Genomic DNA, 16,406 nt, shown 5'->3' on the forward strand with positions numbered 1-16,406 from the left:
CCATGCTCGTGTAGGGCTACAACTTGCTGGCTCTGTTTCAAACATGAGGGTAAATAATATGGAAAACTCTTGAGGAGAAAAAAAACACTTCTGAGAACAAACTGAACCCACTGCCTTATAAAATGTGTCAAGAATTGCAAGTTAAAAAAAATAGATAAAATTTGTTTCTTTGGCATTCCATTTATTTATTCCCCGCTCCCATCTGTTAAGAGTAATTTTTGTGTTTAGGTCATTTACACTTAGCAAATGGCTTTGGCCACCAGTCTTCTGTTCCTAAAAGCTATGAATACCAGAATCCCAGTCCATTTGTAACAATGCATTTCCTAAAAGCTGTGAATACCGAAATACCAGTCCAGACACTGCTGGTGCCTGTGGGATGGATGTAAACCAGAAGGTGTGAGGTTTGCATGTAGTTTCAAAGACAGCATTATCTATACTTTGTAAGTATGGATTGTCCTTCATGTTAAGCACATAAAATACCAAATAAATGTATTGTGGATTCAGTTTGGAACAATGGATTCCTGAATACCAGTCCAGATGCTGCTGACGCCGGCGGGATGAATGTAATCAGGTGTGAAGTTTTGTAGGTAGCTTCAAAAGAAAGCATTGTCTATACTTTGTAAATATGGATTGCCCTTTGTGTTTAGCAAATAAATATCGAGCCCCACACTGGGCCAGCAGACCTTTCCACTGAAAGCGTCTGGATGCCTGCTGTACCTTGTTTTGTCGAATAAAGAAGCTGCTTTGTACCTACCAGTAACTCTCTCTCTGGTGATTTCATTCATGCAATAACCCCACCCACCTCCTATAAATTTCACAAGTGTGAATTTTGTTACATATCTAGGAGTTCTGGTTTATGATTTATAAATTCCATAAGGATGAATTTCCATTATCCAGGCTGTTTGGGGGGGGGGTTCACCTGTAGTTTTTAAAATATATAGCATAACGGAATTCACTGTTATTTGAATGTCCAATACATCCATAAAGAACTACTGGTGAATTGGTCTGACACATTTGAATTTGATGTTTTGCCATTTTCCTAACAGCAGATTTGATAAAGCACACCTATTTAGTTGCGCAATTAGTGCTCATGCATCTGCCTGTTTAAATGTGTACTAGATTCTGCAGAGTCCATGATATCACAGATTTGCATGTAAAAATATATATTCTTTAAAGACAGTGCACCATTTGTGTTTCTTACTGGCAATCAGTAGCAGCCTCTCAGCTTCAGCCTCCTGTTGAGAGCCCTTCCCATGATCTTCATCTGTACAACAGCTTAAAGCCTGGCTTGCCTGGTGGATAACACTTTGCTGGATATTTATTTCATTGTTCAGATTCTTGGAATAATAAAGTGAAACAAATTAACATATAAGGGAAAGAAGCATTCAAGTGAAGGATTTTTACTGTCCGCACAGTAAAATCTGTCAGCTCAAAAAAAAAACCAAATTGCCCCATGCAATTTAAGATTATAAACTTAAAACTTCTGACAAACACAAATAGACTCCAGTTGTTCACTTTCCACTGAATTTTAATGATTTTACTTCAAAATTCATTACTTTTGAGGCATTCCAGTTGATGTACTCAGCATGCAATTGTCCTTTTGTAGTTCGGACATTACCTTCATCTTCTGTTTTATGTTAATTGAACTTGGAGTTGCATTAACTTTTTCCTCAAGTCTTTGAGAAACATCCTCTCTACGGACAATAACTTGTTTCACTGAAGGACGCTCAACAGTTTTAACTCTTTGTGATCTGTAGGCAGCAATACTACAGGGAAAAGATTAATGGGCAAAAAGAAAACAAATTAAAATCATAAATACAACACAAAATTAATTAAAACCCAAAAATATACCAATCTAATAACAGAAATATAAAAGGCAGTAAGTTCATTGTCAGAAATCTAATAAAGCAGCTTGCTGAACAAATTAATTTAAAGACTAATCATCAAGTCACAAAGTAATTCAAAGGAAAAATCTTCAACTGCCGGAAATGTGAAAAATAAAAGCAGAACAGCCGGAAATACTCAGCTGGTTAGGTAGCATCAATGACCATAAATATTAACTTGGCATCTCTCGAAAGAGAGACAGAGTATCTCCAGCACTTTCTGCTTTTATTCCCTGACATTCCTGTATACTGTCTCTATCTTTTACAGTTGGGACAACCTGCATAAAATATATCAATTTTCTAGGCTTAATGGTCCCCTGGGCTCAACATCTGGGCCATTGGAAATCTCCAAGCCTTTTGATAATCACCCACATCTCTGACCCTCAGCACTGATAATGTGCAAAAGGTTGAGGCAGTTTCAGGTCTGCCCTTTTTAGGGATACCCATCCCAAAGAGAAGCGTCAAAGTTCTTGCATGTCAAGCCTCCTGGGAGAAAGATTTTCTTTGAAAAAGTAAAATTCATCAACAATTACCCCTCTCCCACCTCACCACCAATCCAAACAATAAGACAAAGATTCAGCTCATTATTTCTTCCTTGACTCCTCATTTTCAGACCAAGCCAGGAACCCTGCCCCAGATGTGCCAAAATATCCAGAAAGAGCTTGGATCACTAAAAGAGAATACTTCCAACCAATTCACAGGCTAGGGGATTAAGCCACTAGCATGTGGCAAGTGATACGGTTAAACCAATGGGCAGGAATTACTGAGAAACAGAGCTAATTTGGCCTTTTGCCCAGAAACAAAATAGTAGCTACTTTAATAACTGCTAATCTGTGGTTCAGACAATCCAGCCCAATCTTTAACCTGTGCCTCTCAAATCTCTGATTGAGAAAGTTTAAACATTGTCATTACCCAAAGGGAATTATTGAATGTAACAAGTAGTGTCTGGTTCTGTTCATTTAATGGATACTGCTGGATGAAGCTTAAAACATACTGGTAAAATTTCCCATTAAGTTTACAGAAAAGTCTACCCAGTTCCCAGGTGTTTTTGCTTCAAAGACGGAGAAAGTTAAATGGAGAAAAGCAAGGTTAACAAATATATACAAACGTTTGTAAATACATCAAAAAACACCAAATGCACTATTAATCTAACAACTCCAAACTGATCTCAGACCACCTAATTTAGAGGAAAGTATTTCAGGAAATAAAATATTCCCCTACATAATTCAATAGCAACACAAAACACAAAATCTTTGTATTACCTGTATAATAAATTGTGATCATCAGTTGCAGATCCTACATTGTCAGCTGATGTTGCTCTAGTTATGGATTCCAGCTGACATTTGCCTTCCTTCACATTGTCTGAAGGTTTACCATTCTTCTGTGTGGAGTAAACAAAATATTTATCGAATAAGCTTATATATAAAAGGTTAAATCCCACAGTAACTCCCTCCATTAATTAATTTTTTTAAAATTCCATCCATCCAACTAGATTCTTTAAGATAGCTAAATAATTGTTGAATTGACATCAACAATTTACTCTACTTCAAAAACAAAATATATCTTGGTAAAATGTACAGTTGCTAAGCTCCCATATTACAAAACAGAAAACAATCAAAATATTAACTGTAGGAAAGGAAGTAGATCTGTGACAGAAATATTTTCTATTTGTCAATAGAATTAATAGTTTATATTATGCAGACTAGAAAAAGCTGACTGCTTAAAGCCCAATAGGTTGTCAATAAGGAAGCAGGAAATGTTTCAAAACAAGTTTCTGTATAGATTGCAACTTGGAGAAGGCAAATTGACGGAAAATATGAAAATGAAGGGTGAAAGAGGCTAATGAATGTTGAGTGAAATGAAACTTTAAAAGATAGGGTAAAGATTGTAAATAAGAAAATAAACAAGGCTTGTCAATTTTGCCTCTTTAATCAATACAAGTATAACCAATTAATATAAAGCTAGGCTGAATCATAGCACTCTGGAGCTACTCAATCATTCGCCAATCTGCAGTATTAGGATGGTCAACTACACATTATAAAAATAATTCCAGGAATAAGCAGATCAAAATGCATTGGATAGGTCCATGGTTTAGAGGGATATGTGCCAAAGATGGGCAAACGGGACTAGTTTTACATGGAAATCTTGTTTACCAAAAACCAGTTGGGCCAAAAGACTTGTTTTGTCTGGTATGACTCTATGAACTTGCTTTATCTTTGAATTCAGTGCCAAGTTTAGGAGCAGAACTTGGCTGTTCCAAGCCGTGGACTACAGATGTAGTTTACAGGAGACAGTCAGCATTTCTATTGCTGCCACATGTATTTCAATGGGATTGAAAAGGCAAGTATTATTAATTCACCTTATTGTTTTAAATTCAGATTAATTTTATATCCAGATCTGCAGAGCCAGTCTGCAGGTTGCTGCATTTTTGCTTTTTTTTTAAAATCAGACATGGCTCTGATTTAACCATGGGATGTCACCTCTGATTATTCAGCACTCCCTCCTATAGTTTTAGGTAAAATTCCAGGAGTTCAAAATGTTTGGTGTTAAATTGATAACCATACACATGGTACAAGCACCACTAGTGAAAAATGTAAGTTTCAATTTTGTGTGTTTGTTGCAGCTCTTCTCCAGATGGGGCTACAGTACAGCAGGAGATTGGAGTGGTGTAATGGGTGGTGCTTGAGCAACACAGAGAGCTTCCATGTTGTACAGTGCATGTAGAAGATGTTCCAGTTTCCAGTACTAATGACTGTTGGTTTTATAGGTAATTGAATTCTCCAGAAGAGGAAAAAAAATACACAAATGAAGATTATCTACAAAACTATAATCTCACCTCTTGATTTGTAACTGCATCAACTGTTTCTGCCAATGGTGTGAGGAGTGACATTGAGGATATGTTTAACTCATCATTTTTCTCCTCTAGATCACTTTCAGTTTCCTTGTTGCACACCTGTTTCTCCTTCATCCCACCATCTTCTTCTTCATCTTCGTCCTCCTCTTCCCCTTCCTCCAAGACGCCATCGAACAGTTCATTAATGACCACAGAACTGTTACTCTCATCAACACTCATCTCAATCTCACGTACTACTTCAACTTTATCTGCCAGAAAGATATTAACATGAAATTAATAGCTAACAACTTAAGCACCTCTTGGTTTACAAACACTTAGAATATATACACAAGGGAAACAATTTCACAAGCAAGACCCAATTCAGATCAAAATGTGTGTTCTGTCAAAATTCTTCAGTGATTTTCAAGATAATTTATTCCGCACATCAGCTAACATTATGGTTTCAAATGCAGCTGCCAATGCACTGTCATACTGAGTACAGATACATTTTATGAATCTGTGCTAATTTATAGTCTGTAGACAGAAATTCCCTAGTTCTATATGTTTGAATAATTTTACATTTATTTTTAAAGACATTTCAATAGATAACCTACTTGCTCTCCTTCCCACTTCCCAATTCAAATCAATATCCCTCAGCATGAATACATATGCAGTTAAAAGTGTTATCTGCTGTGCATGAAAACATTTTAATCCATTGTTTCACTTGGGCATACATAATTTTCTAAATCTGCAGTTTAGTCCATTTCTTCCTTTCAAGAACTAACACCAAATCATCAGCTGAGGAAGGACATGGTGTTATCTGTAGATTTTCTACCCAAACTCTGATGATGCCATTCACCTAGAATCATAGGCAACGAATCCCAGATAAGATACCTCTACGCAACTGCCTCAGGTAGGTCATCCTGCAACTAAGGCAGAGATTCTTATAGGAAGAGGTCAGGGCATTGACAATGGATTCAATTTATTGAAGAATCCATTGATAAACTTACCAAAGAAACAGAAACAGGGTCAAAAAGATGCTTCTATGAAATCCTTATGGCTTGTTCAATGCTGATGGTCCACCTAGCTTTATTTTTATTATATTATGATGCACAGCAATTTCATATATCATCAACTAGATTGCTTTGGATTTGGAGTCAGAAGCCTGGTTTATTTTCCAAAAGAGCAGTAATGAACCAGACGTCTTGTAAAATAATCCAAAGTTCAAAGTAAATTTATTATCAAAGTAAATGGAGAGTACATGTTGTCACTATATACCATCCTGAGATTCATTTTCTTGCAGGTATTCACAGTAGAACAAAAATATACAGTAGAATCAATAAAAAACTAAACACAAAGACACACAAATATGCAAATGAAGTCAAAATATACAATTTTTAAAAAAAATAAATCCGGAATTTTATAAATCATCCCATAAGTGATGCTAGCTTTTTACCCCACATAGTTAATTTACAGATACAAACCTCCCTTTTTGCCATGGTGGGATTCAAAATTGCATCTCCTGATCATTAGTATAGAGCAATAAAATAATCATAGTATTTCCATTCATATGCAATAATTATCAGCTTTTCTTTAATTTCTTCATAACACAAAGACTATTACAAGCTGCTGCCCAGATAGAAACATATGGCTATCAAAGACGGTAATAGTAGTGAGGTCTTGAAACATGTGCATATTATAAGGAAGGAGGTATTGCTGCCTTGAAGCACATTAGCTGGGGAAGGGGAACAAATTGCCAGGCCTAATGAGTGTATCCCCAGATCTTATGGGAGGCCAGGGAAGAAATCATGGAGTCCCTTGCAGAAATATTTGCTTTGTGTTAACTACAGGTGAAGTTCCAGCAGAGTGGAGGGTGGCTGACATTGGTCTATTTTTTCCAAGAAGAGCAGCAAGCACAGGCCAGTGGGCTGAGTTCAGTTGTAGGGAAGCTAGTGGAGGGAATTCTGAGGAACAAGATCAACCATGGCTTGGATAGTCAAGGTCTGATCAGGAATAGTCAACGTCTTTGTGGATGGAAGGTCATATCCGACAAATCATTTGGAATTTTTAAAAGACGTAAGAAAGGGGATAGATAAAGGTAGGCAGTAGATATGAGGAAATCTGCAGATGCTGGAAATTCAAGCAGCACACACAAAATGCTGGTGGAACGCAGCAGGCCAGGCAGCATCTATAGGAAGAGGTACAGTCGACGTTTCGGGCTGAGACCCTTCATCAGGACTAACTGAAAGAAGAGATAGTAAGAGATTTGAAAGTGGGAGTGGGAGGGGGAGATCCAAAATGATAGGAGAAGACAGGAGGGGAAGGGATGCAGCTAAGAGCTGGAAAGTTGATTGGCAAAAGGGATACCAGGCTGGAGAAGGAAGAGGATCATGGGATGAGAGGCCAAGGGAGAAAGAAAGGGGGAGGGGAGCATCAGAGGAAGATATAGTGAGAGGGACAGAGGGAGAAAAAAAAAGAGAGAAAGAAAGGGAGGCAGTAGATGTTTTCTGTATGGATTTTAGTAAGGCCTTTGACAATATCATGACAGGTCCATCTTGAAGATTAGGTCACATGAGATTCAGGTGGAATTAGTGAGACAGATTGAGAATTGGCTCAATGATAAGAGGCAGAGGTTGATGGTTGAAGGCTGATTCTCCAACTCAAAGCCTGTCACTCATGGGGTGCCTCAGGGGTCAGTGTTGTTCATGCACGATTATCAAGTTTGTTGATTATACAAAACTGAGGGGGTCTTGTTGATAACGAAGCAGGTTACAATGAATTACAAAAAGATCTTGAACAATTAGGGAAATAGGCTGGGGAATAGGGAATAGATTTCAACTTGGATAAGTGTGAGGTGATGCATTTTGGACATTCAAACCAGGTAAGAGAATAGAGTGAAAAGTAGTGCCCTAATAATTATGATGGAACAGAAGAACCTGGTATAAACACACAGTTCCCAAAAACAGTCATGCAGTAGACAGGATGGTGAAGAAGGGAACTAGCATGTTGGTCTTCATCAGTCAGGTATTGAGTTTAGGAGCAGGGACATTATGTTGCAGTCATACAAGTTGTTTGCAAGTCCACACTTGGAGTATTGTGTACAGTTTTGGTCATCCCACCATAGGAAAGATATTGCCAAGCTGGAGGATGCTGAGGAGATTTACGAGGATGTTGCCTAGATTGGAAGGCCTGAGTTATAGGGAGATGCTGACAATGCTGATTTTTTATTCCTTGGAACAATGAGAGTTTCGCCTGAGGTCAAGTGACACTAGAACTAGAGGTTATGGGTTTAGGGAGAAAGGCAAAATATTTAAGGGGAAGCTTCTTCACTCAGAGGGTGTTACAAGTGTGGAACAAGCTGCCAACAGAAGTAGTAGATGCAGGTTCAATTGTAACATTTAAGTGTGGATAAGTACACGGATGGAGGGATTTAAATGGATATGGTCCAGGTACAGTAGATGTGACTAAGCAGAAGAACAGGTTAGCTTATAGGTAAGATAGATGGTCCTAATCTTTTCCCCTGGTATGGGGAGTCCATGATAAAAAAGGAGGGAGCTGAGAGACCTGAGAGGTAACTTCTTTACACAGAGTGTAGTGAATACCTGGACTGAGCTGCCAGAAGCGTAGTCGAGGTGGGTAGAGTTTAAACAGTGTAGAAGTATTTGGATAGGTACGTAGACAGGAAGCGCTTGGAGGGTTACGGGCTGAATGTGGACAACTGGAACTACCTGAGAGGATGATGTTGTCAGCATGGACTAGTTGGACAAATGGGCCTGTATCTATGCTGTATGACTATTGTACAGAGTGGTCTCGATCAATATCTGGAAACAGCTTTAAGACTGTGGTCACAGAAGCACCCTCTATGGGTTGAAGGCACTGGTTCAGTTCTCATTACTGGGCCTAGAACAAAAAACTTAGTCTAACACTCCAATGCAGCACTGAGGGCAAGTTGTACAGTTGAACACACTATTTATCAGCCGAATTATTAAACTAACTCTGCATCTACCCACTTGAATAGAAGGTTCATTGTTTATGTTGAGAAGCAAGAGATCTTCAACAATACATGAAGGCAGCTTACCTGTCCAGTTATGAATGGATAAGGATGTCAGTTTCACCTGCAGTACTCGTATCTCAAAAATTTTATAGCTAATTTTCAATTTTTTATTTAAGAAAGTATGGTTATATCAGTAATTGATGCTAAAAGCTCAGAAATATTAGTACAACTAAATGTTCCAGAATGAATTACTACTTCAGAGAGTCTAAAACTATTGCTGCAAACAGAAATGACTTCTTACCTGTACTTCTATCGCAATTCCCCTTTTCTCCTTCATCTACAGCAATATGCAACTGCTCATAAACACTGGATATCCTTTTGAAAGGGCTTAATTTAGCAGGGTTATTAGGAACCTCCTTCACATTTTGCTCTTTGAAAGTAACTATAAAAATGAAAGCAAAAAAGTCTGTTGAAATCCAAGAAACATCACAAAATCACAAGCTATTTAAAATACCCTAAGAATCAAGTTTTTTATTATACAAGTGCTTTTATTGAATTTTTGCTTATTCCACTTGTATTTTACAGCAAGAATATCCATATCAAAAGAAGATGCTGAAGAAAAATGCGTACAAACAAATTAATTCTTAAAAACTCAGACAGGTAAAGATACATTAATACGTATTCTTATAACCTGCCTAAGGTCGTGGAACAAGATTCTTTGGTCAGTTTGGAAACAAGCTTGAAGGTGCTTTTGAAAAGGATTATTTTTAAAGGGAGGGCAGGAACAATTAGCTAATTCATTCAAAGATCCGGTAAGGTCATAATGAATAATTACCACCTTTGCTGTTGGATTTTCTTTCTATACTCTGATACTCAGGCATCTCTAATTCTTATTAATCAGATAATTCCTTGAAAAGAAGCATCGACCCTTCGTTCAACACTTCACGAACACTGGAAATTAGATGTGCGTACTTTATCAAATTCATTCACACTACTGTATTCTTTGAATACAATACTGATAATTCTGTTTTATGCATTCCAGGTAGACCATTGGATATTTAGACATATACAGCCATTTCACATTTATTTTAAGATATTACAAATAACTTTAATATCATTAGTTGTGAAGAATCATCTTTGATTCCCTTTAAAAATGTGCTAATATATGATGCTTTCCCAGTCCATAATAAATAGCACTTTGCGCAGTGAATAATGCCCCATTCACATTCTAAGCATGAAAATATTATACCTTACAATGTCAGTTTCAAAATGCAAGAGGGTGCTTATAAATGGAAGCAATTTTCTGCTAAAACTTTCAAAAGGCTTTAGCCCAGTAATTGCTACATGCTTTTACTTGGCATTAAAACAGCACTATGAAACACCCCAACATAGTTCATGGAAGCTGGATAAAGAACACAAACTTCAATTGCAAAGTTCTTAAAATACAATGTCAGCTTTCACCTGCATCTCTAAATGGTGGAAAAAAAGGTTTTCTGGTGCAAAGTTGTGCTAAAGTATTGTCTCTGTGCTCCTAAAGGATTAAAGGGAACTGGAGAGGCTGATGAAGAACCATCTTCCAGGGGATCTGTTCCTTGCGCAAGAGCATGAGTGCAGCTAATGCATGCCTGCACTCTGGAGTACCTTGCATTGTATACTTGCATTGCTTATGAGTGCCGAAAGAAAATTACATCACTGTTTCTTCCGTTTAATATAGAAATTTCACATAATTCAGCCTTGAGTAATAAACTGAGAGACGTTTCAGAACTACAGCAGCTTGGAATGATCCCAAGGCCAAAAAGCTGAATATAACTGTGACCCTGCCCTCTGTGCTCATTCGTTATCCTCAGGAGAACTAAATGTGGGCCAGTTGTGCGCCTAGAGCCAGGAACATGGACAGGTTTTCAACCAGAGCCTGGCTTGGAAATGTGGACAGGTGTGTGCTGCTAGGATTAACCAAGTCAAAGGTGGGGGTGCGGTGGTGAGGGTGTCAAGAAACAACGAGGGAAGAAATGAAAAAAAAGTGACTGGCACAAGACGCGAGCCTATGAATAGATGAACATTGAATCACATGCATCAGGGTACTGTCTCCAGTCATCTCTGAGTCCCGTTGCCACTGAATCAAGATCTGTCAAGTTCAGGTAGCTGAATGCTATCACAGACAAGCAATTTATTATTCCTTTAATTAAGCTTCTGCAAAAAAAAAGCTCTGATATTTGCAACTTTCTTTGTAAATGATGTGTTTTAAAAGTGAAAGCACTATTGTTTAACTGCACCAGAAATGATCATGTCAAAGGTTTCTTCTAAAATGTTAAATTTAAATATAAAAACTATTTTTGTTTTATCTTTACTAAATAAGGTGTGTTTCAGATTATTCATCCTAATCATACTCCAGTGCTGAATAAGATGTGAATGCTTACACCAGAAAAGAGAAGGCTCATTTTAAAATCGTTTTTCCAAGCTGCTAAAGGGTAAAAGACAAAGATACATCTTTAAGCTTTCCAAATTCAGCAAGGGTGTAAAAGCTCACATACTAATATACAAAGAGATGCTTTTTAATTTAGCTATAAACACAAAGGCTTTTAATATCTGAAAGCAAACTACCCAAAAAGCAACAATTACAATCTGACAAAATTAAAATTGGCTGCCAAAGAGAATCATCATGATACTTTATTCTTGAAAAAAGCCGGATGAACCAAAATTGACCTCTACTTTTTTTAAATATGTTGCACAATTACCAAATCACACATTTACTTTAAGGTTTTGTAACCTTGTTCTTCAGAGACTTGGTAATAATCCTGAGGTGAGCACAAATAGAAACATAGAAAACCCACAGCACAATAAAGCTGTGCCGAACATGTCCCTACCTTAGAACACCTAGGCTTACCCATAGCCCTCTATTTTTCTAAGCTCCATGCACCCATCCAGAAGCCTCTGAAAAGACCCTTTCGTTTCTGCCTCCACCGCTGCCACCAGCAGCCCATTCCATGCACTCACCACTCTCTTGACATCTCCTTTGTACCTACTTCCAAGCACCTTAAATCTATGCCCTCTTGTGCTAGCCATTTCAGCCCTGGGAAAAAGCCTCTGACTATCCACACGATCAATGCCTCTCATTATCTTGTACAACTCTATCAGGTCACCTCTCATCCCCTGTCGCTCCAAGGAGAAAAGGCCAAGTTCACACAACCTATTCTCATAAGGCAAGCTCCCCAATCCAGGCAACATCTTTGTAAATTGCCTCTGCACCCTTTCTATGGTTTCCACATCCTTCCTGTAGTGAGGCAACCAGAAACGAGCACAGTACTCCAAGTGGGGTCTGACCAGGGGTCCTATAAAGATAGATAGATACACTTTAGTAATCTCGAGGGAAATTTGGTTTCGTTATAGCCGCACCAATCAAGAATAGAGCGTAAGTATAGCAATACAAAAAACCCCAACAGTCAAACAACAAAATGCTAAACTATGCCAGATGGAAAATAAGTCCAGGACCAGTCTATTGGCTCAGGATGTCTGACCCTCCATGGGAGGAGTTGCACGTTCGATGGCCACAGGCAGGAACGACCTCCCGTGCCGCCAAGTGTTGTATCACGGTGGAATGTGGCCGAAGTCCAACAGTAAAAAGCTCAATATCCAGTCTGCAAACACGTTCCTCGATCGTAATATACCCCAGATTGCACCGTCCGTTGTTAGCCAGATCAGTAAGCACCCCAACCCTTCACGCTTACCGCTCTCGGTGCACTTCCGGTCAGCCGGGACGGTATTACCCACCGAACTACTCTTCTCCAAAAGTCTCTGTTGTCTCGACCCGGTCCTCCTTCCTATATAGCTGCAACATTACGTCTTGGCTCTTAAACTCAATTCTACGATTGATGAAGGCCAATGGACCATATGCCTTCTTAACCACAGAGTCAACCTGCATAGCAGCCTTGAGTGCCTTATGGACTCAGACCCCAAGATCCCTCAGATCCTCCACACTGCCAAGAGCCTTGCCATTAATGCTATATTCTGCCATCATATCGGACCTACCAAAATGAACCACTTTACACTTATCTGGGTTGAACTCCATCTGCCACTTCTCAGCCCAGTTTTGCATCCTATCAATGTCTCACTGTAACCTCTGACAGCTACCCACACGTTCCACAACACCCCTAACCTTTTGTGTCATCAGCAAATTTACTAACCCATCCCTCCACTTCCTCATCCAGCTCATTTATAAAAATCACAAAGAGTAGGGCTCTCAGAAGAGATCCCTGGGGAACACCACTGTTCACTGGTCTCCATGCAGAATATGACCCATCTACAACCACTCTTTGCCTTCTGTGGGCAAGCCAGTTCTGGATCCACAAAGCAAGGTCCCCTCACTTTCTCAATAAGCCTTGCATTATCAAATGCCTTGCTAAAATCCCTATGCACTACAACTACGGCTCTACCTTCATCAATGTGTTTAGTCACATCCTTAAAAAATTCAGTCAGGCTCATCGTGCACGACCTGCCTTTGACAAAGCCATGCTGACTATTCCTAATCATATTATACCTCTCCAAATGTTCATAAATCCTGCCTCTCAGGATCTTCTCCATCAACTTACCAACCACTGAAGTAAGACTCACTGGTCTATAATTTCCTGGGCTATCCCTGCTCCCTTTCTTGAATAAGGGAACAACATCCGCAACCTTCCAATCCTCCGGAACCTCTCCTGTCCATATTGATGATGCAAAGATCATCGCCAGAGGCCCAGCAATCTTCTCCTTCACTTCCCACAGTAGCCTGGGGTACATCCCGTCTGGTCCCAGTGACTTATCCAACTTGATGCTTTCCAAAAGCTCCAGCACATCCTCTTCCTTAATATCTACATGCTCAAGCTTTTCAGTCTGCTGCAAGTCATCCCTACAATTGCCAAGATCCTTTTCCGTAGTGAATACTGCAGCAAAGTATTCATTCAGTACCTCTGCTATCTCCTCCAGTTCCATACACACTTTTCCACTGTCACAGTTGATTGGTCCTATTCTCTCACATCTTATCCTCTTGCTCTTCACATACTTGTAGAATGCCTTGGGGTTTTCCTTAATCCTGTCTGCCAAGGCCCCTTCTGGCTCTCCTAATTTCATTATTAATTCCTTCCTGCTAGCTTTATAATCTTCTAGATCTCTATCCTTACCTAGTTTTTTGAACCTTTCGTAAGCTCTTCTTTTCTTCTTGACTAGATTTACAACAGCTTTTGTACACTACGGTTCCTGTACCTTACCATCCTTTTCCTGTCTCATTGGACAATGTATCTACACAGAACCCCATGTAAATATCACCTGAACATGAACTGTGACAATATCTCTGATCAACAGTGCCACGCCCCCACCTCTTTTGCCTCCCTCCCTGTCCTTTATGAAACATCTAAAACCTGGCACTTGAAGTAGCCATTCCTGCCCCTGCACCATCCAAGTCACAACATCATAGCTCCAAGTGCTGATCCAGACTCTAAGCTCATCTGCTTGATTCATAATACTCCTTGCATTGGTCTGAGTGCGTCCTTTCTCTGTCACCTGCCTATCCTCCTTCTCGCACTGTCTCCAAGCTTTCTCTATTTGTGAGCCAACCTCCCTTTCCTCCGTCACTTCAGTTCGGTTCCCACCCCCCAGCAATTCTAGTTTAAATTCTCCCCAATAGCCTTTGCAAATCTCCCCACCAGGATATCGGTCCCACTCAGATTCAAGTACAACCCGTCCTTTTTGTACAGGTCACATCTGCCCCAGAAGAGGTCCCAATGATCCAGAAATCTGAATCCCTGCCCCCGGCTCCAATCCCTCAGCCACGCATTTATCCTCCACCTCACTCTATTCCTATACTCACTGTCACGTGGCACAGGCAGTAATCCAGAGATTACTACCTTTGAGGTCCTGCTTCTCAACTTCCTTCCTAACTCCCTGTAGTCTGCTTTCAGGACCTCCTCCCTTTTCCTACCTATGTCGTTGGTACCAATATATACCACGACCTCTGGCTGTTCTCCTTCCCACTTCAAGATATTGTGGATGCAGTCAGAAACATCTCGGACCCTGGCACCTGGGAGGCAAACTACCATCCACGTTTCTTTCCCGCGTCCACAGAATCACCTGTCTGACCCTCTAACTATAGAGTCCCCTATCACTGCTTTCATCCTCTTCCTTTCCCTACCCTTCTGAGCCTCAGGGCCAGACTCTGTGCCAGAGGTGCGACCACTGTTGCTTCCCCCAGGTAGGCCATCTCTCCCAACAGTACTCAAACAGGAGTACTTATTGTTAAAGGGGACAGCCACAGGGGTGCTCTCTAGCATCTGCTTGTGCCCTTCCCTCTCCTGACTGTTACCCACTTATCTGTCTCCCCAGGCCTCGGAAAACTACCTGCCTATAGCTCCTCTCTATCACCTCCTTACTCTCCTTGACCAGACGAAGGTCATCGAGCTGGATCTCCAATTCCCTAATGCGGTCGCTAAGGAGCTGCAGCTCAATGCACCTGGTGCAGATGTTTGTTTCCTCTCATGTCCAATAGATTCATTGGTCAGTTCTCAAAATTAATATGGAATTAAACAACTAATTTATTTGAATAAAGTTTTATACCTTCTGATTCTGTGCTAGATATTTTCACAGCAGATGGCTCAAGCACCTCTGTTAATGTAGATTGACATAGTGACTTTGTGTTTGGTTCCAATATTGATTGAGGTGAATGCTGCACAGTACTCATCTGGGTTCTGTGAACTTCTGCAGTCCTCTGCTCAGATGACCTAAAGAGGGGTTCACTGGAATCCTATTTTAAAATTTAAAAGTAGACACAATTAACTCCTCCATATGTTCTCATTTACAAATGGAACATGAAACATTACAGGTTTACATTTACTGAAACATACAGTACACGATCATTTCTCTCATCCAAGATCAGTACTGCAAATCCTCTGGCTTAACCACTACATCTCACATATTTGGAATAACAATCACAATAACAGAGCATACTTCACTCAAATCCCTATGATTTGTTCTGTTTTAAATGGCAAATTTATGTAAAATATCAAATGAAGAGTTTATTTCACCAAGAAAGTAAAACTTCCAATATGCACATGTCTGCTTTGTTTTGACACAAAAGGATTTTGAATGTCTGACAACATGAGATGATGTCTGCCCTGAGTGGCCCCAAGTGTGAGCCAAGGCTCAGATTAACAATGAAAATTGAAGCTGATCTTCTAAACATTAAGCAATAATTTGAAAATAAGATAATATTAAATCTGCTGTTGGTAATTTTTTTAAGCTACATGACATGATCAGACAAGAAATCAACTATAATGCCTAACCAGTTGGAGATTATTATGTTTTATATCAAATCAAAATTTGGCAAACTTTGTCATTTCCACACTGAACTCAAGTTTGATAATCTAAACTCTTGCTCATATACTAACTTGCAGCAAGCCCCATTCACCATTAGCACAAACCAATGGCCCTTTGCTGGATCAGTCAAGCAATTGTTAGGGATTTTAAAATTCTCAATTTAATTTCCAAATCATGGAAATTCTGCTGTCCTCATCATCTATGTAGCTTTCTGCAGTCATATAGCTCTAATTCCAGCAGTTTAGTACTTTTAGCCTTGCAGACCACCATTTTGTTTTACGTCACCCCTGATGGTGATGTTTCAGCTGTTTTCATCCTGTTCCGGAATTAATTCCCCAAAAATTCCTCCTTT

At 39.5% G+C, this 16,406-nt stretch overlaps 1 protein-coding gene across 2 annotated transcripts in view; it reads right to left on the reverse strand.

Moving 5' to 3' along the window:
- The window catches only part of anln (anillin, actin binding protein), a 65,666-nt gene that overhangs the window by 25,574 nt on the left and 23,686 nt on the right, over positions 1–16,406 (reverse strand). For both annotated transcript variants that reach the window (XM_063069853.1, XM_063069854.1), the window contains exons 8-13: positions 15,296–15,482; positions 9,012–9,152; positions 4,720–4,985; positions 3,146–3,264; positions 1,619–1,766; positions 1,202–1,337 (exon numbers count right to left, since the gene is read on the reverse strand). In XM_063069853.1, coding sequence (XP_062925923.1) covers positions 1,202–1,337; positions 1,619–1,766; positions 3,146–3,264; positions 4,720–4,985; positions 9,012–9,152; positions 15,296–15,482 — 997 coding nt within the window. The remainder of the gene's footprint in view (positions 1–1,201; positions 1,338–1,618; positions 1,767–3,145; positions 3,265–4,719; positions 4,986–9,011; positions 9,153–15,295; positions 15,483–16,406) is intronic.

This window comes from Mobula hypostoma, chromosome 17 (genome assembly GCF_963921235.1).
Source record: "Mobula hypostoma chromosome 17, sMobHyp1.1, whole genome shotgun sequence".
Taxonomy (NCBI): Eukaryota; Metazoa; Chordata; class Chondrichthyes; order Myliobatiformes; family Myliobatidae; genus Mobula; species Mobula hypostoma.